Raw genomic sequence first — 27,381 nt, 5'->3', positions numbered from 1 at the left:
TCCCACTGCTCCCATCTTCCTCCCTGACATACCCTTTCATTAAGAACACTCCTGTCCAACAGTTGCACCAACAGGTAGTTATGCTTCCCATATCCAGACTTTTCTGCATTTTGAGGTTAGCCCAAGCATACTCCAGACAACTTCCCCCTCTCAAATACTAATCCTTCATCTCCCCCTCTGGTCAATACTCAGTGGAACAAACTCTAATTTCTGGGAATTCTTTTACTCATCTGCCCTTCAAAATTACTTCACTTGGTATCAGAGAGCGCTTCCAACTGCATATTTTCAGCCACACTGTAGGACTATGCTTGCTCTTGGTTTTAACTAACTCACTTGCTACTTACGTTTATTCTTTCTAGTACAGGACTCTCTTCTGTGCATCAAGACTCTGGATGAGCATTTGAGACACAGCAACTTCTTCAGAGTCCATCTACCAGACTGTGAATTTCACTGCAGAGAGTATAAATGCTGGCACCTCTCAAATGTTTGATTGACCAAGAGCTGCACTGTACTTGTTCTGGACTAGACCCTCCTTTTAAGATCCCAATACTGTTTGGTTTGGCAGTCTTCACATTTTCCATTGACCTAGCATCCAGTCCAACTCTTCAGAAGCACATGGCTCCAGAAGAGTCACTGAAGTTCCTTGTAAAGATATGCATTGTGATTAGTAATTTCAGTTTTTGCTTTTTTTTTTTTTCCATCTTAGTGGTACACTCATCCCAGCCCTAAAGATATTACAAACTAAAACAAGCAAATGATGAGGATAAGGGATGCAATTCAAATACACTCACAAATGCGCGTACACACACACACACACACACACACACACACACACACACACACACACACACACACACACACACACACACACAGCTTAAATACCACACTGACATCAAACTGATCAGCTTTTCAGTTTCTTACAAGCACCATTGCAAAATTAGGTTTTAAAGAGGAGAAAGCAGTGGGCTTATAAGGTACATGCATTCCAGGGGAGTAATCCATACGTAGGATTCTATAGTTTTACATGTTCACATCTTATTTTGGTCTACAACAACTGCTTAGAGGGTTTAAAATATATTTATCTCAATTGCTTCAAAATACAGGTCAGCAAAAATGTGTTTCATTGCTAGTGAAATTACCAAGTTTTAAAATACTCAAAAGCTTTATGAAATAAATCTCATTACTTGTACCCAACATGCTAAGTGTGAGTAGCCACAAACAAAAAAAGCTGCTTTCCAAACTGCTGCTGTGTGCAACCAGGAAATGAGCTGGGAATGGCACAAAAGGCAGTAGCAACCCACAGTCAACTGCAGTTGACAATAAATGATGTGAGCAGGATACAACTGCCATTGGAGGTTCCAGTCAGCCTTATGGGAGGGCCTTTTTCCAGTGTTTATTTTCTATAGTTCACTCTTGTAAAGTTGTGCTAAGTGATTTACTGGTTGTTTTCAATTTAAAACAATAAAAATAAGTGAGTGGCAAATTTTTTATAAAGACGAATAGTTTTACTAACCAACTGTAGTTTAGCCGTCTCCACACAGAGGGTATGTCTACACTACCCCGCTAGTTCGAACTAGCGGGGTAATGTATGCATACCGAACGTGGAACGAGGTGTACAGATAGATCGGAATGGCTACGTAGTTCGAACTATCTAGCCCGTGCTGCGTGTAGCCGCGCGGCACGGGGTTCGCACTAGCCGGCTTTTAAAAATGGCGGAGCCGGCTTTATGCTAATGAAGCCCGGGAAATTCAAATCCCGGGCTTCATTAGCACGTTCGGTATGCATACATTACCCCGCTAGTTCGAACTAGCGGGGTAGTGTAGACATACCCAAAGATACTAGCACGGTATAAAAAGTACGGTGCACACTGAGGAGAGGAACAGTGCAATTCATTCTCCATTTGGTCAGGGCTCACTACGATTCATGTTACATGCTCTCTTTCCAAGCTATTACCCCTGAAAGTCCAGAGACTACACCAACAAGATCTCATGCCTATTATGTCATCTCTGTCAATTCAGTTATGCAGAAGAGCAAGAATTAGATGGAACCCTGAAAGCTAGCTTAACACATTGCAAGCAAGGAACTTCATCTAATAGGAAGACTTTTATTGCTTATTGCACGTGACAAAATCTTTCAGAGAGAACATGTCATTCACATTCCTGGTTGTGAGACGTCTGTACCCTGACTCAGATAAGCATGGAACACATCCATCATTTGTACTGGCAGAAGAATCAAAGTCTACCTATTGTCCGATAACCCAAATATGCATATTTCAAAAGGAGACGCATGGAGAATTCTATGTCCTACTTTTAAAGTTCTTGTTTTGTAATATGCGAGAGTCATGACAATAAGTGTTACTTGAACTGGTACAGTTTATATTATCTTGCTCAATAAAAAGGGAACCATTACCAACCTTGAGGAGAGATGGCAAGTAAATTACACCTTCCTTCAATCTTAGGAAGACTATCTAGTTGTTATTGTTATTATTGCTATTAATTGCTTTGGCTGACATCTTTCACTTCCTCCCTCCCGTGCCCAGTAACTTACCTTTGCTTTTTCACTGGGCTCGCTAGTTGTACCATAGGGGGTATTATGCAGCTCTTTCGAGACAACACATAGAAATTCAGCCTGATCTTCATTTCCATAGTTATAGGAAGAACCAATACTGACCAACTGAAAGAGAAGAGAAAGGCTTAGGGATATTTCTGCACAAAACTTGGCATCACTTTTCCTCAGCTTTGGTTTTAATACTCCTGAAGGTGTTGGCTGTCTTTGGAGCATGAGCTCGCATGTTAATGCAAATAGATGCCAACTTATGATGTCAGGATTAATGTAGCTGTTCCATTTAAAAGTCTGAGTGGACCAGCATAAGGATGGTATTACCAATAGTACCCTAGGTAAAAATCTTACAGACGCAGTCAATGGGGAAAAACTGCCTGTTCCCATTGCACTTCGGACAACCCTCCCATCTTTCCTCCAAAAGTTAGTTTAAAAACTTTGCATGTGGGGTGCCAGTTTGGGTGGAACGTAGACAAGCAAGGAGCTGCATGCAGAGAGCCCTTTGCCCAGAGTGTGATGTGCTATTTTGCTCATAGCATGACTCTATTCTTTGACTGGGAATGTACATAGATATTTAGAGCAGGAGGCAAATGTTAGCATTTGACTGAAAAACAAGACAAACAAAATGGTGAGATTCTAGAACCAACTTTCCAAATCTATATGCATTGTTACAGGGAAGTTGGATAATGTAGTATTACAAGTGGAAATTACATGCTTGATAAGAAATGCTGTTTATTTACAAATTGCTAGAAGCCTTAAAATTGAACAAGGGCAATTTACCTCAAAGTGTAGTCTAGGCAACCATCAAAGGTGAAAATATTTACTCAGCAACCCTTAACCAGTGGCCAAATCAAATCAGATGCAGGAGTTGTTTTTATAAAGTATATTTCTAAATTACAGACAAATTGACATGTGGGGCCATTAAGCAGCTACTGTTGATAGACAAGAGCAGCAAAGCTGTCTGGTGCACAGACCTGCTGTAGCCATACCATGCAGTCATACATTTCACCAAATCCAGTCAAACTGCCAAATACAGGTGTAGACTCCATGGGTGCTCCACAGAGAAAAAGCATCTACCGGCAGTCCACTTTCAGCTCTACCCTCTCCTTCCAGCCAGCGGGCTGTGTGAATCAGTACCTCGCTGTCCCTCCTGCCTACCATGATCAGCTGTTCCACAACATTGGGGGAGGAGGTGATAGAACTGGACAGGAAGAGGTGGAGAGAGCATGGGGGCTAGGGATATTAAATTGCAGGTAATCAGCTAATCAAGCAGTCAATGGAATTTCCATTGACTAGTCAATAAGGGGAGGGGAGAACTGCAGAACCACAATGGGTTAGGTCCCCAGCCAGGAGCTATTTAGAGCCACACCTTGTCCCCCGCTTCACCTCTGCCCCCCCGAGAGATAGTGCTTTTAAGCTGGCTCCCCCTTGCACCAGCTTCTGTTCTCTTCCCCCCTTGCTGCCTCTCTCTGATAGAGACAGTGGGAGCGGAGGGGGGAGAAAAGCAACTACTCGACTATCTGATAAGCATATGCTTATTGAGTAGTTGACTCAGTGACCAGTTGCTTACATCCCTAGTGGGGCCTTTTGAAAGGAGTGGAATTGGGGAGGGGGCAGAGATGGGGTACAGTACCCCCTAATAATTTTGGAAGTTGGTGCCTATGGACATAGATGTCTCTGTTCCCAGTTTGCAGTATCTATTTTCAGTCCTAATATGCCAGAAGTAATTTAGCTATAAAAGTACCACTGATCAATTTCCCATTCATTACTGAAGTGCTCCTGGTACACGTCCAGGAACAGAATTTCAGCTTTCTTGTTCACCATCATTTGAAATAGCCAAAAAGCTATTCTAAATACAAACACCACCTTATTTCCATTTGCTTGGGGGAGCCACAGAGATTTCAAAAGGACCTGATAGATGCTTCTACCTTCAGTTTGAGACACATAGCAATGGACTCTTGGGCTCAAATGTGGCTAGGGCATTGGGAATTAGGCTATTTGCACATACAAGCAGAGAGAGGAGATAGCAGAGCTAAAAGCAGCCCCAACACAGAATTAATGGTACAAAAATGAAGCTTCCTTGTGCCCACATGGCACACCAGAACAGAACTATCCAAGAGTTATGATACCACGCGTAAGGGGCTGCGTAAGTACCCAGACAAACAAAACCCAGGCTCACAAAATCTTGTAGCTGGGACATGGTTTGCAGGTGGTCACCTATATTTAAATAGCAAAGATACAGGATACGGACTCACCACTGCTTCAAAAGGAACCCTCTTTTAACTGTCACTTGCCAGGAATGCTTGGCAGTTACCATTCCGCCACCACATACTCCTGCTGCCTTCACACACCTCAAGTATGCACAGGCGGTTAGACTTTCAGCTGACCAGAGCATGAAAGAAATTAACGGCATGTCTAGACTTGCTTTCCCTTTCAAAAGAAGATATTCAAATTTGGCACAAATTTGCATATCTTCTTTCAATCACTTTTTCGAAAGATTCTTTCAAAAAAGAAAGTAGTCTAGATGCAGTTCTTTTGAGGAAAAAACCCTTTTCGAAAGAACCGTGTAAACCTCATTTTTTTTTAGGAAGAAAGGTTCTTTCAAAAAAGGGTTTTTTTCCCCTCGAAAGAACCATGTCAAGGCTACTTTCTTTTTCAAAAGAACCTCTTTTGAAAAAGCAATCAGAAGAAGATATGCAAATTCACACTGAATTTACACATCTTCTTTTGAAAGTGAAAGCAATTCCAGACATGCCCTAAGCCTGCTAAAAATAAGGCACTGCTAATGAAGTTACAGAAAACAAATCATTTGAAATTACTTCAAAACATATCCCTGGAGAATGTAACAGCTATATTTCCAGGAACGTCAGCTTTCCCCAATGAATACAGTGAATCTTTCCCTTACTTATATCAAGAATGTTTAAGAGACTGACAGTAAATTACACAGTAAAATGTAGGGAACCTTGAATTTTCAGCCATTCAGAACGAGCTAGAAAAGTCTTCCATTCACATTAGTGACCAGTTCACAAGACGGTATGGTGTACAAGCCTTTAATAAACTCTTTTCAGTCAGATGAATCTCGTGACTCTAGGCCAGGGGTCTCAAACTCAATGTACCTTAGGACAGTGCCAGTCCTCAAATCCTCCTAGTAGGCCAGCAGACACGTGTCTCTAGCTGGGTTCGGCAGGGGTGGGGGGAGGGAGCTTCACGGCACATTCCCCTATGCATCTCCTGGCCCCTCCTGCTGGCTTGCACGTTCCCTCCCCCACACGTGTCCCCCAGTCCCGCTTGCCACCCCCTGGTGATTTAAAATCTACCAGGGACACCACAAGTGCAGTGAGGCTAGAGTGGCTTCCTGCTGCTAGCTCCATGCCACTGCCGTCACGTCCCTGTGGCCCGGGTGAGGCATGTGCAGAGCCATACCGCCCATAGGTGTAAGCTGTGAAACTATTAACTCATTTTGTGAAACTGAATAGATTTCAGTGATGCCAACTCTCCTGATGTGATCACAAGCCTCCTGATCGTTAGTCCCCCGGCAAGCCCCAGCCATATTTTTAGACTTAAGCCAATATGGTAACTTCACCACCTGATGTCTCATGCACCACTATCAGCTGTGATTGTTTTGAGTATATTATGCTTGTTAGTTGGTGCCTGGAAGAGAATCCCAGCCTTTTGGGTTGTTTTAAAGAAAAACTTTAGGGCTCATGGTTTGTGGAGAAAAGCTAGAAAACGTGCCCTGAGTTCAGCCAAAGGCCTCACATGCCAGATGCCAAATAAAAATACACTTGGGGATCTTTTTATCTGATTTCAAGAAGCCACTCTTGGGGGGGGGAGGGGGGAAGAGAGGACTTATGAGTTTTGAATGCTTGGCGCTGGCAATGCAGGCCATGCGCATTAACAGCATCTTCCCCTGTGTCCAGGAGCCCAGGCAGAGACCAGGATCCTACAAAAGACATGAAATTGAGTCCTCACCCTGATATCCCACGTCCTTGTGCTGGATGTCCCCCTCCCCAGCTAACATCTGCACTTTTGCACTGGAATCCCACCTCTCCCACCCTACTAACATCCATGTCCTTGCACTGGTATCCCTTGCCTTCAAAAGGGAAACGATCCGGACCTGCCCTCGGTGGCCCCGCCAATGTGGTCATTAGAAACCTGGGCACTGTTGTGAACCTTGTGCAAGGGTGTGTCGCTGTGTGCCACCCGCCTCCTCTCCCCTTACCCCTGGACCACAGATGTTGCCAGAGTGTTCCGGGGACCAGAGAGGTTCAATCTGTAGTTTGTTTTTGATTAACCACTGGTTAAGGTTACTAAGGGACCTGGTAAATTTCTCATCACAATGTCTTTAAATCAAGGTTGGATGGGTCTCAAAGATAAGCTGTAGCTCAATATCAATTTGTTGGACTTGCTGCAGGGATACTCATTAGGGGGTGAAATTTTATAAGAACATAAGAATGGCCGTACTGGGTCAGACCAAAGGTCCATCTAGCCCAGTATCCTGTCTACCGACAGTGGCCAGCACCAGGTGCCCCAGAGAGGGTGGACTGAAGACAATGATCAAGCGATTTGTCTCCTGCCATCCCTCTCCAGCCTCTGACAGAGGCCAAGGACACCATTTTATCCCCTGGCTAATAGCCTTTTATGGACCTAACCTCCACGAAATTATCTACCTTCTCTTTAAACTCTATTATAGTCCTAGCCTTCACAGTCTCCTCTGGCAAGGAGTTCCACAGGTTGACTACATGCTGTGTGAAGAAGAACTTTCTTTTATTAGTTTTAAACCTGCTCCCCATTAATTTCATTTGGTGTCCTCTAGTTCTTCTATTTAGGGAACTAATAAATAACTTTTCTTTATCGGCCCTCTCCACACCACTCATGATTTTATAGATCTCTATCATATCCCCCCTCAGTCTCCTCTTTTCTAAACTGAAAAGTCCCAGTCTCTTTAACCTCTCCTCATATGGGACCCGTTCCAAACCCCTAATCATTTTAGTTGCCCTTTTCTGAACCCTTTCCAAGGCCAAAATATCTTTTTTGAGGTGAGGAGACCACACCTGTACACAGTATTCAAGATGTGGGCATACCATAGTTTTATACAGGGGCAGTAAGATATTCTGGGTCTTATTTTCTATCCCTTTCCTAATAATTCTTAGCATCCTATTTGCCTTTTTGACCGCCGCTGCACACTGCGGGGAAGTTCTCAGATAACTGTCCACGATAACTCCAAGATCTCTTTCCTGATTTGTCATAGCCAAATTAGCCCCCATCATACTGTACATATAGTTGGGGTTATTTTTCCTGATGTGCATTACTTTACACTTATCCACATTAAATTTCAATTGCCGTTTTGTTGCCCAATCACTCAGTTTGGTGAGATCTTCTTGGAGTCCCTCGCAGTCTGCTTCTGTCCTGACTATCCTAAACAGTTTGGTATCATCTGCAAACTTTACTACCTCACTGCTTTACTACCTCACCCTTTCTCCAGATCATTTATGAATAAGTTGAAAAGGATTGGTCCCAGGACTGACCCTTGGGGTACACCACTAGTTACCCCTCTCCAATCTGAAAATTTACCATTTATTCCTACCCTTTGTTTCCTGTCTTTTAACCAGTTCTCAATCCAAGAAAGGACCTTCCCTCTTATCCCATGGCCATGTAATTTACACAAGAGCCTTTGGGGAGGGACCTTGTCAAAGGCTTTCTGAAAATCCAGGTATACTATATCTACTGGATCCCTCTTGTCCGCATGTTTGTTAACCCCTTCAAAGAACTCTTAACAGATTAGTAAGACAGGATTTCCCTTTACAGAAACCATGTTGACTTTTGTCCAACAAATTATGTTCTTCTACATGCTTCACAATTTTATTCTTTACTATTATTTCTACTAATTTGCCCAGTACTGAAGTTAGACTTACCGGTCTGTAATTGCCAGGATCGCCTCTAGAGCCCTTTTTAAATATTGGTGTCACGTTGGCTACCTTCCAGTCATTAGGTACGGAAGCCAATTTAAAGGATAGGTTACAAACCACAGATAATAGCTCAGCAATTTCCCATTTGAGTTCTTTTAGAACCCTTGGATGAATGCCATCCGGTCCAGGAGATTTGTTAACATTAAGTTTTTCTATTTGTTCCAAAACCTCCTCTAATGACACTTCTATCCGGGACAGTTCCTCAGATTCATCACCCACAAAGGACGGTGCAGATTCAGGAATCTCCCCAACGTCCTCAGCTGTGAAGACTGAAGCAAAGAAATCATTTAGTTTCTCGGCAATGGCTTTATCGTCCTTGATTGCTCCTTTTATAGCTCAATTGTCTAGGGGACCCACAGGTTTTTCAGCAGGCTTCCTGCTTCTAATGTACTTAAAAAACATTTTGTTATTTCTTTTTGAGTTTTTGGCTAGCTGTTCCTCAAAATCTTTTTTCGCTTTTCTTATTACATTTTTACACTTGATTTGACAGTGTTTATGTTCTTTTCTATTTATCTCACTAGGATTGGACTTCTACTTCTTAAAAGATACCTTTTTGTCCCTCACTGCTTCTTTTCCATGGTGGTTAAGCCACGGAGACTCTTTTTTAGGTCTCTTGCTATGTTTTTTAATTTGGAGTATACATTTAAGTTGGGCCTCTATATTATGGTGTCTTTAAAAAGATTCCATGCAGCTTTCAGGGATTTGGCTCTAGTCTCTGTGCCTTTTAATTTCTGTTTAACTAACCTCCTCATTTTTGTGTAATTCCCCTTTTTGAAATTAAATGCCAGGGTGCTGGACTGCTGAGGTGTTCTTCCCACCACAGGAATGTTGAATGTTATTATATTATGGTCACTATTCCCAAGTGGACCTGTAACGGTTATATCCTGGACCTGATCCTGCGCTCCACTCAGGACTAAATCGAGAATTGCCTCTCCCCTTGTGGGTTCCTGCACCAGTTGCTCCAAGAAGCAGTCATTTAAGACATTGAGAAATTTTATCTCTGCTTCTCTTCCTGAGGTGGCATGTATCCAGTCAATAGGGAGGTAATTAAAATCCCCCATTATTATAGAGTTCTTTATTTTGGTAGCCTCTCTAATCTCCCTTAGCATTTCAATGTCAGTATCGCTGTCCTGGTCAGGTGGTCGGTCATATATCCCTACTGCTAATTTCTTATTATTGGAGCAAGGAATTACTATCCATAGCGATTCTATTGAACATGTTGATTCACTTAATATTTTTATTTCATTTGATTTTACATTATCTTTCACATACAGTGCCACTCCGCCACCCACCCGGCCTGCTCTATCCTTTCGATATATTTTATATCCCGGTATAATTGTGTCCCACAGATTTTCCTCATTCCAGCAGGTTTCAGTGATGCCTATTATGTCAATCTCCTCATTTAATACGAGGTACTCTAGTTCACCCATCTTATTAGTCAGACTCCTAGCATTTGTGTACAAGCACTTTAAAAATTTGCCACTGGTTATTTGTGCCCTTCCCTGATGCATTGGATTCCTTTGTATGCGGTTGTTTGTCTGCTCTGGCCCATGGTTTGTCCTCTCCCCTCCTCTCTTTCTGACTACAGCTTAGAGAATCTCTATCAATGGATTCTCCTCTAAGAGAAGTCTCCCTCCGATTTACGTGCATCTCCGCACCAATCGGCTTTCCCCCATCTCTTAGTTTAAAAACTGCTCTACGGCCTTTTTAATGTTTAGGTGGAGCCCATCCTTCCTGTATAGGCTCCCCCTCTCCCAAAAGTGTCCCCAGTTCCTAATAAATCTAAACCCCTCTTCCCTACACCATCGTCTCATCCACGCATTAAGACTCTGAAGCTCTGCCTGCCTACCTGGCCCTGCGCGTGGAACTGGAAGCATTTCCGAGAATGCCACCATAGAGGTCCTGGATTTCAGTCTCTTTCCTAGCAGCCTAAATTTGGCCTCCAGGACATCTCTCCTACCCTTCCCTATGTCATTGGTACCTACATATACCACGACCACCGGCTCCTCCCCAGCACTACACATAGGTCTGTCTAGATGCCTTGAGAGATCCGCAACCTTCGCACCAGGCAGGCAAGTGACCCGACGGTTCTCCCGGTCATCACAAACCCAACTATCTATGTTTCTGACGATTGAATCACCCACTACTAACACCTGCCTCTTCCTAACTGGCATTCCCTCCCCCTCAGAGGTATCCTCAGTGCAAGAGGATACCGCAACATCCTCTGGGAGGAGGGTCCCAACTACGGAATGGTTTCCCTCTGCTCCCATTGAATGCTCTTTTCCCTTGAGACTTTCATCCTCCTTAAGAGCACTGGGGCTCTCAGACTGGAGGTGGGACAGTACTACAGTGTCCCGGAAAGTCTCATCAGCATAGCTCTCTACCTCCCTTAGCTCCTACAGTTCAGCCACCCTGGCCTCCAAAGCCCAAACTCAGTCTCTGAGGGTCAGGAGCTCCTTGCAACGGGTGCACACATACGCCACCCGCCCACAGGGCAGGTAATCATACATGTTACACTCGACACAATAAACAGGATAGCCCCCACTCTGCTGCTGGGCTTCTGTCTCCATTTTTCTAATGAATAAGTTTATGGTCTGTGTTACTGAATCAGACTAGATATCATATTGGTCCTCTCTGGCTTTAAACATCTATGAATATACAGAACTGTGTATGGTAAATGTATTAGTCCTTCACTTTAATAAGTCCTCTTATTTTCAAGATAAACACATCTTATTCCCATCTGAATGCCGACTCAGAATTCCAAATGCATTTTAAGACCTAGTCTACAGTTTCTCTGCTGCTAAATAATTCAAAAAATGGATATAGCCAATTTACAGCTATAAGCTATATTGACAAAAGTAAGTTTACATGGGTATGAAACAAAAAACAGGACTATGTAGCACTTTAAAGATTAACAAGATGGTTTATTAGGTGATGAGCTTTTGTGGGCCAGACCCACTTCCTCAGATCAAATAGTGGAAGAAAATAGTTACAACCATATATACCAAAGGATACAATTTAAAAAAAGTGAACACATATGAAAAGAACAAATCAATTTCAGAACAGAAGGGAGATGGGGGGGAAGGGGAGGTAAATGTCTGCGCTAATGATATGGTGACGTGATAATTGGGGAAGCTATCTTTGTAATGGTTAAGATAATTAGCGTCTTTATTCAAACTTAGGTGTAAAGTGTCAAATTTAAGCATGAATGACAGTTCAGAGGATTCTCTTTCAAGTGTAGTCTTAAAAGGATGCAGGTAATTAAGTCGTTGAGACAATGTCCTTTCTGGTTAAAATGGCAAGAAACTTTTTTCTTTATGATCCTGTCTGATATCTGTTTTGTGGGCATTAATTCTTTGGCGAAGTGTCTGAGACATTTGCCCAATGTACATAGCAGACGGACACTTTCGGCACATGATAGCATAAATTATATTTCTGGATGCGCAGGAATATGTGTTCTTGATCTTATAACTCATTTGGTTAGGTCCAATAATGGTATCAGCCGAGTGAATATATGGACAAAGCTGGCAACGGGGTTTGTTGCAAGGGAAGGTACCAGGGTTGGTATTAGTGTGGTATGTCCTGTGGTTATTGGTAAGAATCATCTTGAGGTTAGGTGGTTGTCTCTAGGAGACGATGGGTCCTCCCCTCCCCATCCCTCTTCTGTTCTGAAATTGATTTGTCCTTTTCATATATGTTCACTTTTTAAAAATTGTATCCTTTGGTATATATGGTTGTGACTATTTTCTTCCACTATTTGATCTGAGGAAGTGGGTCTGGCCCACGAAAGCTCATCATCTAATAAACCATCTTGTTAGTCTTTCAAGTGCTACATTGTCCTGTTTTTTGTTTCAGCTACACCAGACTAACACGGCTACATCTCTATCACTATTTTACATGGGTATAGCTAGGTTTCAGAGAGGTGTATTGCTTTAATTACAGGAGACCCTTGCAATTCACAAAATCACTATTGACAGCCATGTACATTTGCAAATGTCTCCCAGCCGGGGGCGGGGGGGGAGGGAAAGAGGGACATCGGGGTCACGAGCCACAGAGAAACACACACCAGCTCCCAGCCTCCACAGTGAGTTCCCTGCAGCTGCTGGGAGCAGTGGGGAATTCACTGGGGGGCCAGGAGCTGGGGCGAGTACAGGAGCCATGGGGACCTCAGCTCTCAGCATTCACAAATTTCACCATCTGCGGTGGAGCCAGGAACTCATCCACTGCATGGCAAGGGCAACTGGAAGCCCTGGGAAAGGGACTGTTTTCCATAAAATGCAAAGGGAGGGGCTGCTGTTTGGAGGGATGTGATATGAGAATGGCCAGTGAGGGCAGCGAGGCCACGGGGGAGAAATCCTGCAGTCTCCCCACTGGAGGCAGCCACATCTACAAGGGAGTTGTCAGCAGGGCTGGGGCTCTGACATCTTGCCTATGACCACACTGGGCAAGTAGCTCCTCTGCCCCAAACCCATCCCCACCCTCCCAAATCTTTCCCCCCTTACAACTCTAGAAGCCAGGGGTAGCCTGGGGAGGGCAAGAAAAGGGCCCCTTGTAGCCGGGGAAGAGGTGAGAGGGCTAGAAAAGAGCCCCTGGCATTTGGGGAGTGCTGGGGAAAAAGAAAAGGCCCATGCCAGATGGGACCTCCCACACTAAAACCCTCCTCACCCCACAACTCTCACGCTTGCACAAACACCCCATCCTCAACCTCCTGCACTCCCTCTCTCCCCATCCCCAAGGCCCTTCTCCGAGTCCTGCACACTGCCATGACGTACCCAGGCAATGCTGGGTAAGTCTGCTAGTATTAGAGATGTTAAGTGGTTAACCAATTAAACGGTGGGTGGACAGAGCTGGAGCAGCCTCCTGCCCACAGCAGGCCCTGTGGGGCTGGAACAGCCCCTATGAGTTAACCATAACCAGTAAGCCTCAATTTTTTCTTGTTTGTACATCAATCAGCAATATGAGGTTCTGAAGTCAAAACTCAGCTGGTTATTTCATGGTTGATAAATTCAAGTTGGACTAAGAACAAATCAATGGTATAAAAAAGTGTCCCTGAGAACACTTAAATGAAACTGTTCTACAGAAGTCATAGTGTTCAACATTTACATACTTTTTTGGCTTAAATAAATTATATATATGTGAAATTACAGAAGAGAGGCTGACAACATTGGAGAAAAAAATCAAAATGATAGCTGTTCCTATTTTTTCTAAGAAAATTGCATCAATAAAAAGTTAAGTAGTTTTTACAGATTTTTACAAGATCAACTTTTATAACATGAAATGAAGTATCATGAATACACAATAAAAGCTAATCACAACAACTACACACAGAACTACCAAATGCTGCGCACCCAGAAGAAAGCAGAATGATCTGAAAGTAGCAGAAATGCAAGGAGGCCATGCATATTGGTGTGAGGGTGAAAGCACTGGTATGACACACCTCACTGCAGCATTTCTGGAAGCGTCTCTCCTCCCCTTTCACTTCCCGTGACACTATCAGCAGAAACTCTGCCTGGTGGGCCCGGCCACAGACATACGGGGAACCTATACTGACAAGCTGCAATAACCAATCAGAGCAAAAAACAAAACAAAAACACCTTTGTAATGCCGGAGCATAAAACTATCATCTGAACTGTACAAACAACAGACTGGCTCCTGTGTATTCACATCTACTCAAACAGTGTAATTATTTTTAATTGTGCAAAAATGAAAGCTACAGGTTTTTTTACTCCCCAGAGCAGAATCCTATGTAATATAATTTTAAATTCTTTTAGGTGTAATTCTTCCAAGTGGTTACAAAGACAATTATGACCTGAAGGCAAGTGCCAATTTTTTTTTTTTATCAAAGTCTGATTGCACTAAGTCAGTAAATATTTAACTTTTCCATCCCTCCCATCCAGTAAGAGAGAAATTCTTATTACAAAGGAACAGCACTGGCAACACAATAAATAGTCCCAAGGAAACATGTAAAATAAGTTAAAAGAAAAGAAAACAAGAGAGAGTGTGTTGTGTGTATTATAAGAATATGAGTCAGTTTTAAAAAGGTTAATTTTACAAAACACCAAGAAAAGAACTCTTATACTGTGGGTCCAATCTTGTTCCCATTAAATCACTGAAAAAAAAAAATAGACCCAGAAATAGAAAAAAAATTAATAATGCTGAAGTCCAGAACATTTTCAGTAACATTTCGTAATTACTCATTGGATGAATTATCTTCATATCTTTTGCAGTACCTGATCCATGTGAAAGCACATGCATACTATTTAAAGAGCTAGATATAAACTACTGTAGGATAAGCAGCTGCCTATTCAGATTACATACAGAAGCCCCACCCCCACCCCGACTTGCAACACGACTGGTTCCTGGGGAAGTGTTGCAAGCCATGCGCCGTCAGAAATGCGGGCCGAGGATGTAAGTCGGGGTTTTTGGCCCCTTCCACACTTACAAAAATGCGGGGTGTTGGAACTCGGACAGTCACAAATCAGGGGCCTCCTGTAATTATTTCAGATTATACTAATGAGAGGTGCTCATCCAAAGTTAGGATTTAGGATGCAATTTACAGGACAATTCATATAATGATGTGAATAATTTTGAGGATAACACTTAAATTCTGACTTTGTATAGTCACTCTACCTAAGGAGGCATGGTTGAACTACATTTCAGACTATATTTATTGCTAATTTGTATGATGGACACAGCTTAAACAGAAAGAATATGGACAAAATTATTTATAAAGTTTCTCATTTTGCACTAGACAATACATTTGTTTGTGTCTTCTTGCAGAGATGATAATTAAACAGTACATAAAAACCAGGGAAATTCTTCAATTTGCTGGTTATAGGTCTGGCACATGGATCAAATCAAGCCTAGTAGGTATCCTCAGATATTTGCCCAAAACAGATATCATCGGGATCTAGGTGGCAGAGACGATCCCTACCACTTGAACTGGAAAACTGAATCATGAGAAATCATCTGTGCAAGTTTATCTAGATTTTTTTCTACCATGGTCACCAATCTCAACACCTTGCAAATGTCTAACAGTGAACACAAAGTGCCCCTCATCTTCTTGCTCTTCTTAGGGCTCATTTTGTTTTTTAAATATGACTTGTTGAGGGAAGGTTGAGTTAAAGTAGGTTTTACATTTACTTAAAGGGCACTAAGATGTGTAGTCATTTGGATCTCTTCTCGGAGCTGTAGACCAGTCACCAAGAAAGCTGTTTCTTCAGCACATGCATCTCACACAGGGCTCCACTGCTGGTTGATGTAGTGGCCAGTTATGGTCCTGCAGAGCAAGGCGGCTCCTCAGGTAAATTCTTGATTACCAAGTGTCCTCAGAGAAAGGTCACACTACAACTTTTAAAATGAGTTATTGAATCTAAACTCCACTACAAAGTCATGGCTATGCGGTGCAAGTGAATCTTATTTGCTGTAAGCAGAACAAGAAAAGGAACATTCGTGGAGTTCACTTCCGTTTCTTTTCACGATTGTTTTGATTTATTAGGTGCTAACAAGGTGTTTAATACAAACAAGGACGCAGTTCAGGTTTCAAAGCAACAATCAGAGTCATACCTGTACCTGGCATTTTGATTTCCAGAACTGTTCCTACAATGTACTAATAATTTTTAGCAGATTAACTAGATAAATTGTTTTAGTGCTTATAAAAATTGCCATGTTAGAGCTCTGGTTTCCAAAGTTGTAAACACTACTCTGCTGCATTAAAAGCTTCCCCTACATTGTTCCCTCAAGTGTCTCAGCCCTGTTCTGCAAGGGCAGTTTGTAAGGCATAAGAAACATTTAGTCCTTTCAGCAGAGGCCTTTGTATCATGTATAAACTGGTAAGAGCCGTGTGATGCAGACATCCACATATGCAAGAACTGGACTGAAATGAATGAAGAACTAGAACATTAATTTTCAAATGCTCCAGGGGGCACTCAGATGTCAATATGAATTCCATTTCCAGTCTCCTGAGCTACCCACTCCATTTAATTTAATTAAGGCATTTATACAGAAAACAGAAAACTGTAAAATTTCTCATCAGACGTGACTGGCAGTTTAATCAAGACAAATCAATGAAATCTCCTGTTTGTCTTGTTACCTGTTCAAATTTCCAGCCATCAGACATAGTGGAGACCATTTGGGTGAGCTCCTCCTCCTGACACTGCAGCACCCTGTATACATGTTTGACCGGCACCTTAAGGAAGTAACATCAGACACTCAATACAGCATGAGGTATTCAACAATGTGTATCATCACTGGGAATTCTCATTCCTTAAAAAGGTATGCAGGAATAAAGACACACTGAACACCAGACGGTCAGTTGAGGCTCTAGCTAAGTCACCAGGTTTGATACTTTTGGCATCTAATGATGTGTTTGCAACACTCTTCTTCTCAGTTGTTCATTGGAACCAGATTTTAAGTGATATATTTTCTCTACTTTTTTTTTTCTTTTGCTTGTTCAAATTCTGTCCATTCATTACCCTTTCTGAATAACCTTGTATAAAAGATGTGAAACATTTCACAAACATTGCAGGTGCTAAAACTCCTGAAACTAGGGATGTAAAATCCCATTTAATCAGTTAACCAGTTAAACCCTGAACAAATGGAACAGCCCCTTCCTGTGAAGTGTGTGACTGGACTTATCATGGACAGAGGCTGATCTGGACTGCCAGAGCAGCTCCCTGCCTAAGGCAGGTGGGGAGCTGCTCCAGACCCCACTGGTTAACTGGAAACTGTAACCTTTCACCTTTCTGGTTTACCCTTCACATCCCTATCTGAAACTCCACAGATCAGCAGGCATCTTAGAATGATATCCCTTTGAAAGTAACACAGCTCTAATGAAATGGGGCTGTAATCCTAGGAAAATCCTAATACCAATTTTGGTTTGTGACAGTCACCCTTAACAAAATAACAACTGAACCAGACACACAGGCACTGATCAGCTATGTTTCAAGCTTTAATTTACTTCTGTCTCAATGACAGTCTAAGGCTATGTTTACACTGCATACCTTACAGTGGCCCAGCTGTAGCAGCACAGTTAGGACTCCTGTGTTGCTGCTCTTTGCCAGCAGGAGATAAATAAAATCGTGAGAAATAAAACCACCCCCAAAAAGCAGCAGTGGCATTATTGGTGGAACAGTATCTCTGACAAAGCATTATCTACATGGATGCTTTCTGTTAGTAAAACTTTAGTCAGTCGGGGGGGGGGGGGGGGGGGGGGGGAGGGTTCACACCCTTGCATGGCAAAAGTTTTACCAACAAAAGTGAAGCTATGGCTCATCACAAAGTCTTGCTCCTTGAATGGAAAGCAGATTGTTTTATTAAATGGGAATACTCTGACCATTGTGCTTATCCAGTCCTACGCAGCATAAGAATTTAAAAACTGTAATTATCCTGTAGTTAGGGGGTCTCTTATCACCTCATATACTGAGGGAATCTGCAGTCACTGCTCTCGATGTTTCAATACTAACTATCCCTACGGAGTTTAAATACCATGACAAGCAGATTTCTCCCACACCAATATCCTGCCACACCGTTCAGTTATTCAAAATCTGAAAGCATTCTAATTAACAAGAATTTGCATGGATCAGATGTTGCTATTCTGGCCTCAGAGGCCACCTGGAACTGCAGGGCACTAGTGTTCAGTTTTATCCCCTTAGTCAGAAGGACTGAAGTCACAATGCAAACTGCCACAGCCCCAAATCTTCTTAGGAAAATATTGAGAGAAAGGGGCACCCAATCAACATCAGCAGGGGAGTTACAAATGACTGACTAACCAGCCCTACCTCGTATGTCACATTTAGGAAGGTACATTAGGAAAAGGTCCTACCTGTGAGATTCTGCTGTCTCTCTCTCTTATTTTGTCCTTCACCAATTTTATTAGTGATGTGATGTTGTAGAATTCAGCTTCTTCCAGAACACCTGACATGGGAAGAAACAATTATGCTTGAAAAGCGTAAACCAAGACTGCAGGTGAAGGACTTTCTGCCAGTTTCTGGGTGGCTCTTCTTCACTGCAATGGAAAGTATGCTCCTCATGAGCTCTGCGTGCACAAGATGTATGGGTCTGCCCTTCACTCCTATATAATTCATGGTTTAACTCATTCTGAAGAGCTGTACTTGAACTAGGGATGTGAATTGGTAACTGGCTAAGCAGTTTCCTGGGAGCAGCCCTCTTCCTGTGGGCTGCCGAGGTAGAGAACTGCTTCAGTCTTGGCAGCCAGTGCAGGGGTCCTGCAGCCCGGGGCCCACTCCATCTGGGCTGGAAAGGTCCCCCACCAAGAAATCCACTTAGTTAACTGGTTAAACTCTAGGTTAACCAAACATTTAATCCGTTAATTCAGGGGTAGGAAACTCAGGCCTGGTCCTCCCACCCCAGCACTGAGGAGCCTGCACTGGCGCTCCAGCATACCTGCTGCCCCACACAAAAACTACTAGACCGGGCTGTCCTAGGCTCTGGCGTGTGAGGGGAATGTAAGGAGTGTTTTTCTCAGTCAGGGGACACATCATTAAGGTGGGAGAGGTTTTTTGGTTTGGTTTTGTTTGGGTTTTTTTGCTTCTCACTTGTGTGTGGCCCCTGAGTGATTTTAATGTGCGTCAGCAGCCCCCAACCCAAAAAAGGTACCCTATACCTAGATTAACTGATCAATTGGGATTTTACATTCCTAACTTGAACCAACCCCAGAAAAAACTTTATTAGGCCATTTCAGGAAACTTGTTTTAGGCTCAAAATGCAAACAAATAATGAAGTGTTTTTAAAGGAACACCCACACACTTTTAGAAATCCCAGTTTAAAAAAAGTTTCTAATAGAGTGCTCCATAAACACAATAAATGTCATTTGAGAGCAGACCAAGGTTCATGTAAATGCAATCTGTGAACAGTCCCCAACTGCTTCAGGGAAAGGTAAACACATTTGGCAGAGGGCAGCTATGAAATAACCAGGCTACAGAGAAAACTTCTTTCTATCCCCCTTAAGTTAGAGATTGCCTTATGTTGCAAAGTTGCTCATAGTGACCTTTTTTCTAGGCTGCCAACACCACATGGCAGTTTCATGTACAGAATGCTGCCCATTCTCTCTTTCAGCATTCCCTGCTTTCTGCCTCATGTTGAGCAAGTGTTTTTCACAATATTTTCCCAAGTTTAAATTTCATTATTTCCTACTCATGTATCTAACCTCTCTGGTTGCCTTTGCATCCCCTCTCAGTCCAGTTTCGTGGACCCCAATTCACATCCATGCAATGGAGTACAACCTGGACTGTGGGACCGCTGAGCCTCTGTCCCACCAACTTGGGCTATTCTTCTCACACTGTAATGCTCTGTCAAACCACAAACATCTGACAGGCAGTGCATTTACACAGACAGCCACAGGCAGAGGGATACCTAAAACTTCAATGAGTGTTCCACTTTAGGTATCAGCATGCCCCTGGCCCTTCCAGTGGGAGATTTCCAATACCAGCGCCTCAGCTGGCTCCAGACACTGGACAGTTGGCTCATGTCACTTTGAGCGACTATCATCCTTCAGTCCCTCCTCTATGCCTTGGTCAGAACAGCAGGGCCCTCAGAAAAGTTTTCCTACTCCTGCTTTTCTCCACAATGTTACCTCTTTTTCATTATTTTGTCCTTTTTGATATTTTGAAGGATGCAATGTAGCAGTGGAAATGGGGGGAGCGTACATTAAAGTGGCAATCTTGCGCCAGTCCTGCACGGGATCAGTACGGATGGCATCTGGTATTGTTGGATGTTGCAAAAAGGACTGTTAAGGGAAAACCTCAGTAGTGGAATAGACTGATGAGAATCTTTGATCCATCTCCCATTCACGAGCTTGGGAGAAATTTATGCTGAGACTGTCAGCTATGACATTGGTTTTGCCCATTAAGTAGGATAATATGAAGTCAATATTGTAGGAAATGCCTCTGACGAGAGGGGGCAGGATGGAGCTCCATCCAGGCAATTGACTTAAGAAATAGTGTTGAGATTATCGGTAAGGACACGTAGGTCTTGCTGCAAATGAGGGGCAGAAAACAATGGCATGCCGTTTAGACTAGCTGAAGCTCCAACAGAGTTATGTGGAGTATGGATTTGAAGAGAGATCATTGGCCTTGGATAGTGTGTTTGGACAAGCGTGCCCCCCCATCACCCAAGAGTGACACCTGGGCTTATCGTTACCGACAGGGTAAGCAGCTGGAATGGGACACCCACACATGTTCAATGGCTTTGTCCACCAGGTGGCCATGGAGTGGATTAAAAAAGAGCTCCCCCTAACTGGTGTAGTCTGTATCTCAAAAGAGCCCGGCCCCTGCTTGTTTGTTCTTGCTTTATATCTTCAACACCTCACTTCACAGCTATCCCTAAGAATACCAGAAAGATCTTTCTTCAAGATCACCAGTTCTGCAGGAAAGAGGTAGGGCTGTCACTTTCAAATGGGACAAGGTACCAGATTATCGTGACTGAATGTGCACTTTCGTAATGTTTCCAGTTCATGGAGCAAGGCCAAGAATCAAACTCCAGTCTGTGGGCAACGCTAGCCAGCCTTAAACTACTACATTTTGTCTGAGGCAGAGTAGAATGCTGTAGAGATTTGTCTGCAGTGTAACTCAGATGAAAATAGAAATTGATTTAATAAGATTTTCCCTCTATAGGCAAGCCCCATTTCTCTTTTGTGATTTTCACAGCAATTACAATACTGAGAAAAAATAAAGTAAACAAGGGATTTGGTTTAAGTCCTACCTTCCTCTGCTAGGTCCTTGTTAATAACGAGTTTTCCATGTCTGAGATAGTTCAGCACTGGCCCAAAGTAGGTTGGGTCTCTGTCTATTAAATAGGCACCTGTTTCATCCTGTTAAAAAAAAGCAGCTGATTCAGTGAATTAGATGCCCAGACTGGAGTGCTCAGTTCTATCCATAGAATTGGGGGGGGGGGGGGAGAGGGGGAGGGGGAGACATTTTAGAAGAATTGTATGCCCCAGATTTAAATATTTAAGGTAGGTTACATTAGGGACTTGCCACTGTCTCGCTGGTTCCTCTTCCATTTAAGAGACAAAAAGTTAAAACTATTCATACTTACTGAAACATAAGAACACAATAAGTATAAAATACTCACACTTTTGGAAGTTAAAAAACAATGCTTGAAAGTCAGAATGTTACTCTGGTAGCTCAAAGAAACAGAACAAAGGTTAAAAATGGTATCAACTCCAACATGAACTCATTTCCTTTGTTCAAACTTAACCTACTAACGGTACTCCTGGAGGAATTCTGTGGGTTTTGCACATGCACAGAGTTCATTCCCCTGCAGATTCCTCCTACCACAGAAAATACATTTACAGGAGATGCTGCAATTATACCTTCTTCCCACCAGGGGCAGCTGTGGCACCAGAAGAGAGGGCATGTAGCTAACAGAGCAGGGCAGCCAGTCATGGAGAGCGATAAGGCAGAGGAGGTTCAGGATAAAGGGATGAACAAAGGACACAGAGTTGCTGGGTGTTTGTCACAGACTGGGGTTCAGAAGGGGTAGTGTGTGTGGGGGAAGGGGCAAACTGATGCTCTTAAATGCATAGTTAATTTTTCCGTAAAGCACTTAGCATACTTCGGACAATGCATAAATAATAGTAATTCTGAATCCATAACTATTAATGTATCAGTAGTTTTAAATATAGTGCAATAAACCTGGTTGAATTCAAATGGTCATCTGCTGTCTTGGAACCTGAGTGACACAAAATTATGTACAGGCCTAGAACCCAGAGTGACTGGTATTTCTCTCTCTACTTCCCCACACTACAGATGCGTGACTGATACATTTATTTGCAGCTGTTTTTCCTAGGGAAAGGCTGCAACCTGTGTAATAGCCATGTAGGCCATAAAGGTACCATTGGAAGCAACCCACACTGGTAAAAAGGTTGAGAACCACTGGGTTAGAGGAAGCAAGTAAGGGCAGGAAATGGAAAGAAGGAAAATATGAATATTTACAGCTCATTACCTGCTTAGCTATGATCACTAGGCTGATTTTGGTTGGCATCCCAGTGAGAGTCTTAATAACAGATAAGACGACAGACAAGGTACTGGTTGGACCTCCCTGATCCAGCCCCTTTGGGACATGACCAGTCTCAAATAAGGGATTTGCCAGACCAGGGAAGGTTATTTCTGGCCCCCATGCTACCACGCTCTTCCGCCTCAGGGCGCTGCCCTGCTGATCCCCAACCCTCTTTTGCCTGCCACACCGGGCTCCTGCCCTGCTAAGCAGCCCAGCTGGGGCACACTGGGAAGCCTAGCTCAGGCATGCCACTTCCAGCCCCTCCAGGCAGCTCTGCTGTAGCGTGCTGGGCTTCCGGCGCTTCCAGGCAGCCCAGCTGGGGCACTCTGAGCAGCCTAGCTGAGCAGCCCCGCTGCAGCGCATCAGGTTCCCAACCCTGCTGGGCAGCCCCGCTGGCACACGCCCAGCTTCTCAGGTGTGGTGATCTACATTCCTAACCCTGCTGGCAGCTCGGTGCCAGCGGCTCGCAAACATGCCAGTCCGCAGGGCTCCTAGGCACCAGCCTTCCACCAAGAAAATCTGGTCCTGTTCCTGGACCAGAGTGTCCCAGTTTACAGAGGTTCAACCTGAAATGGCTGTATGGAGAACTCATTAAAGAAAAGCATACATAAAAAACAGCATGGGAAAAAATGTAAAGATGTTTAAGGGAGCAGCTATGTGGTATAGGCTTAAACCACTTTTCCACTTGCCGTGCCAGAGTTCGATCTCCTGGCATTTGATGTAGCAGGTCTAGTTAAGACTTATTAAGTCAAATGCTGAAGATGTGCCAGTACTCCTCACAGTTGTGAGGAATAAGGGAAGCCAACGGGAGCATTTGCTCGCATTGGCCTCCTAACGCGAAGATGGTGCCAAGCTCGGCTTATGGTAGCTTAATCCGATCTTCTGGGTCCAGCGTAGAGCTGGCCTGAGAATCTAGTAGCACAAAGGAATACGCACCCTATTGTTTAGCCTTTCTGTGTCCATACCAAGCTCCTCACTAGAGAAGAACAGAGGTAATTGCATTGTACAGTCAGCTATTTGAAACACATTCAGCTGTTACCACTTAAACCTACAGTTATTGTTATCAATTGTATTGAGGACAATGGAGAGAGGTAAATGGCAGTGTCTTCTGTGGGCCTGTACTGGTACCAGTGCTGTTCAACATATTCATAGGTGATCTCGAAAAAGGGGTAAACAGTGAGGTGGCAAAATTTGCAGCTGATACAAAGCTATTCAAAATATTTAAGTCCAAAGCATACTGTGAAGCATTACATAGGGATCTCAAAGAGCTAGGTGACTGGGCAATGAAATGTCAGATAAAAATCACTGTTGATAAAAGCAAAGTAATGCACACTGGAAAACAATCACAAATATGTATATAAAATGATGTGTCTAAATGAGCTGTTACCACTCAGGAATGATCTTGGAGTCATTTGGATACTTCTCTGAAAACATCCACTCGATGTGCAGCGATAATCGAAAAAGCGAACAAAATGTTGGGAACCATTAAGGAAAAAATAAAGAATAAGACAGGAAACATTATATTGTCTCTATAAAAATCCACGGTATGCACACACCTTAAATACTACATGCAGATCTGGTCACCTGATCTCAAAAAAGATGTACTGGAATTGGAAACAGTCCAGAAAACAGCAACCAAAATGACTGGAGTGTGGAACAGTTTCCACAGGAAGAGAGATGAATAAAACTGGCACATTTTAGCTTGGAAGAGAAACAATTAAGGCGAAATAAGATAGAGGTCTTAAAATCATGACTGGTGGGGGAAAGTAAAGAAGTGTTATTTATTCCGTCTCATAGCACAAGAACTAGGGGCTGTCAAATGAAATTAACAGGTAGCAGGTTTAACTCAATGAAAAGCAAGTATTTCTTCACACAGCACATAATCAACCTGTGGAACTCATCCAAGAGGAGGCTGTAAAGGCCAAAACCATGAGAAAGTTCAAAAAAGAACTAGATAAGTTCATGGAGGAGAAGTCATCAAAGGCTATTAACCAGGATGGGAAGGGATGCAAAACCATGCTCTGAAGTGTTTCTAAGCCTCTATTTCAGTGGTGCTCAACCTTTTTTAATTCGCTACCCCCAGGGCCAAGAAAAATCTGGTTGAGCAGGAAAACAAAATGGCGGCTGGCACGGCGCAGCAACACCCGAGGGGGTTGTGACCCACAGGTTGCACACCACTGCTCTATTTGACAAAAGCTGGGAACGGGTGATAGCGAACAGTCATTTGAGGATTATCTGTTCTGTCCATTCCTTCTGAAGCACCTGGCATTTGCCATTGTTGGAACACAGGCTACTGGGCTAGATGGACCATTAGTCTGATCCAGTATAGCCACTTTTATGTTTCTAGATGTGGAGGTTAACATTACAAGTTACAAAGCCAGTTTGGTAGGAAGGTACTATGTTACGAAAATATGTTATAAAAAAATTAAAAAGACAAGCTTGTGTTCAATGTGTAGAGCCCTGTAGATATCCATGGATATGAATCTGTATCTGTGGAAATGCAGGGTTCTTCCAGGAACCACAGCAGCAGAAGGGTAAAACATGGAGCCCTCGGGGCTAGGGCAGGCGGGCCGAGAGCTGCTCCTGGGTACCCATTGACCGTTAAGGGTGATGCTTACTGGGTAATTGGTTACCCATTCACATCCTTAGTCTAACCCAGTGTAATTTAGTTTTTGTGAGCATGGTCTCAATGCTTAGGGCATTTGACTTTTGGAGACCATCCAGGTAGGGATGTTAAACTGCAGTTATTTGACTAATTATGTAGTCGATATGGATCGACTACACCAGAAGTGGCCAACCTGTGGCTCCAGAGCCACATGCGGCTCTTCAGAAGTTACTATGTGGCTCCTTGCATAGGTACCAAATCCAGGGCTGGAGCTACAGGTACCAACTTTCCACTGGGCTGGAGGGTGTTCACTGTTCAACCCCCAGTGCTGCCCTAGGCACTGTCCCCCTTCACCCTTTCCCCCTAGGATCCTGCCACTTCCTACCCTCTCCACTGAGCCTGGCACACCCATGCTTCCACACTCCAGTGTCTCCCACTGAGAAAGAGCTGATCCCAGTGGGCAGGAGGATCAGGAGGAGGAGGCACTGTCTGGTGGATGGCATGTGCTGAGAGGGGTGATGGGGAGATGATCAGGGCTGGTGACATAGAACTGTTGCTTTTTGGCATTATTAAATTCTGGCTCCTTCTCAGGTTTTGGTTGGCCACCCCTGGATTACACGACTAGTCGATAAGGACCGCTCTGCAGAGTTGCAGCGGGGATAGGTCCAGGAGCTGGCTCGAGCCAGAACTGAGCAATCCCAGCTCATGCTGACTCTGGGAGCTACCCGTGCTGTGGCTCTGCATTTCAAATGTCACAAAAGCCACCAGGATCTCAATACATTTCAAATGCAGAAGTGCAGTGTCCCGGACCAGCATGGGCCGGGACTGCTCGGTCCCAGCTCGCACTGAGTCCAGCAGCCCCTGGTCGCAGTAACCAGGGATGGCCACAGACAGAGGCTGCTGCCAGAGCAATTTCTACCCATGGTGAGCCTTGGCCTGCCGTGGGCAGAGGCTGCTTTACAGCAGCCTCCCCTCCCTCACAACAGAGGTGGCGGGGACAAGGGGCGCGACACCACGGAGCTGATGCTGCGGGGAACCGGCTTTTAAGCCGGCTTCCATCAACATCCGCTCCTGTCCTCCACCCTGCACCCCCTCTCCAGCTACTTCTCAGATGCGGGGGGGGGGGGGGGGGGGGGAGGAGAGGAGTTGATAATACTCCAGTTGACTACTGCTAACATCCCTACCTCCAGGTTGGTAATTGTGTCCTACAAGCAGATCCCCCACAGAAGCAACATATGAAAGGCCTTTAGCTGTTTGATGTGTCATTTGTCTGGTGTCCAAGTCTCTCAGCCACAGAGAAGAGATGTGAGCACAAAAACATAAGGTGTTTTTTTAGAAGGTTATCGTTATGGGATTTCAGGACTCTCACACATATCTTTCCTAATGACTGAGAAACTTTCTGTATCCTGTTCATGATCACTTTGTCAAGAGATCCATCACTGGAAATATTTCTGCTGAGATGGGTTCCACTAGATATGCCTGGGGATATGGCAAGGAATGGTGAAGATAAGTGATGCAACACCACAGTTTTTTCTAGGCTGACTGTAAGGCCAAACAATTTTGATGCTTCAGTGATCTACAATACACTGGAATTCTGTGTATGCTAGGAGCCTTTCTCCAGCCTCCTTGGAACCTCCCTTCAGGAAGCTGAAGGCTACTATCGAATCCCCTCCGCACTCTTCTCTTCTGCAGACTAAACAGACCCAACTACCTCAGCCTCTCCTCATAGGTCATATGCTCCAGCCCCCTAATTGTTTTGGTTTCCCTCCGCTGGACCCTCTCCAATGCATCCACATCCTTTTTGTAGTGGGGGGCCCAGAACTGGATGCAATACTCCAGATGTTGCCTCACCAGAGCCGAGTAAAGAGGAATAATCACATCTCTGGATCTGCTGGCAATGCTCCTCTTAATGCAACCTTATACGCCATTAGCCTTTTTGGCTACAAGGGCACACTGTTGACTCATATCCAGCTGCTCATCCACTGTAATCCCTAGCTCCTTTTCTGCAGAACTGCTGCTTAGCCATTCAGTCCCCAGCCTGTAGCAATGCTTGGGATTCTTCCGTCCCAAGTGCTGGACTCTACACTTGTCCTTGTTTAACCTCATCAGATTTCTTGTGGTCCATTCCTCCAATTTGTCTAAGTCACTCTGGATTCTATCCCTGCCCTCCAGCATATCTACCTCTCCACTTAGCTTAGTGTCAGCCGCAAACTTGCTGAGGGTGCAATC

The 27,381-nt window shown here is 43.8% G+C and overlaps 1 protein-coding gene across 6 annotated transcripts in view; it reads right to left on the bottom strand.

Moving 5' to 3' along the window:
• Positions 1-27,381, bottom strand: part of PDPK1 (3-phosphoinositide dependent protein kinase 1) — a 152,157-nt gene that overhangs the window by 11,757 nt on the left and 113,019 nt on the right. For all 6 annotated transcript variants that reach the window (XM_075899975.1, XM_075899974.1, XM_075899973.1 and 3 more), the window contains 4 exons: positions 21,249-21,357; positions 18,352-18,443; positions 16,621-16,716; positions 2,548-2,673 (listed from right to left, as the gene is read on the bottom strand). In XM_075899975.1, coding sequence (XP_075756090.1) covers positions 2,548-2,673; positions 16,621-16,716; positions 18,352-18,443; positions 21,249-21,357 — 423 coding nt within the window. The remainder of the gene's footprint in view (positions 1-2,547; positions 2,674-16,620; positions 16,717-18,351; positions 18,444-21,248; positions 21,358-27,381) is intronic.

The sequence above is a fragment of the Pelodiscus sinensis genome, chromosome 16 (genome assembly GCF_049634645.1).
Source record: "Pelodiscus sinensis isolate JC-2024 chromosome 16, ASM4963464v1, whole genome shotgun sequence".
NCBI lineage: Eukaryota > Metazoa > Chordata > Testudines > Trionychidae > Pelodiscus > Pelodiscus sinensis.
This window is presented reverse-complemented; position numbering and strand designations above follow the sequence as displayed.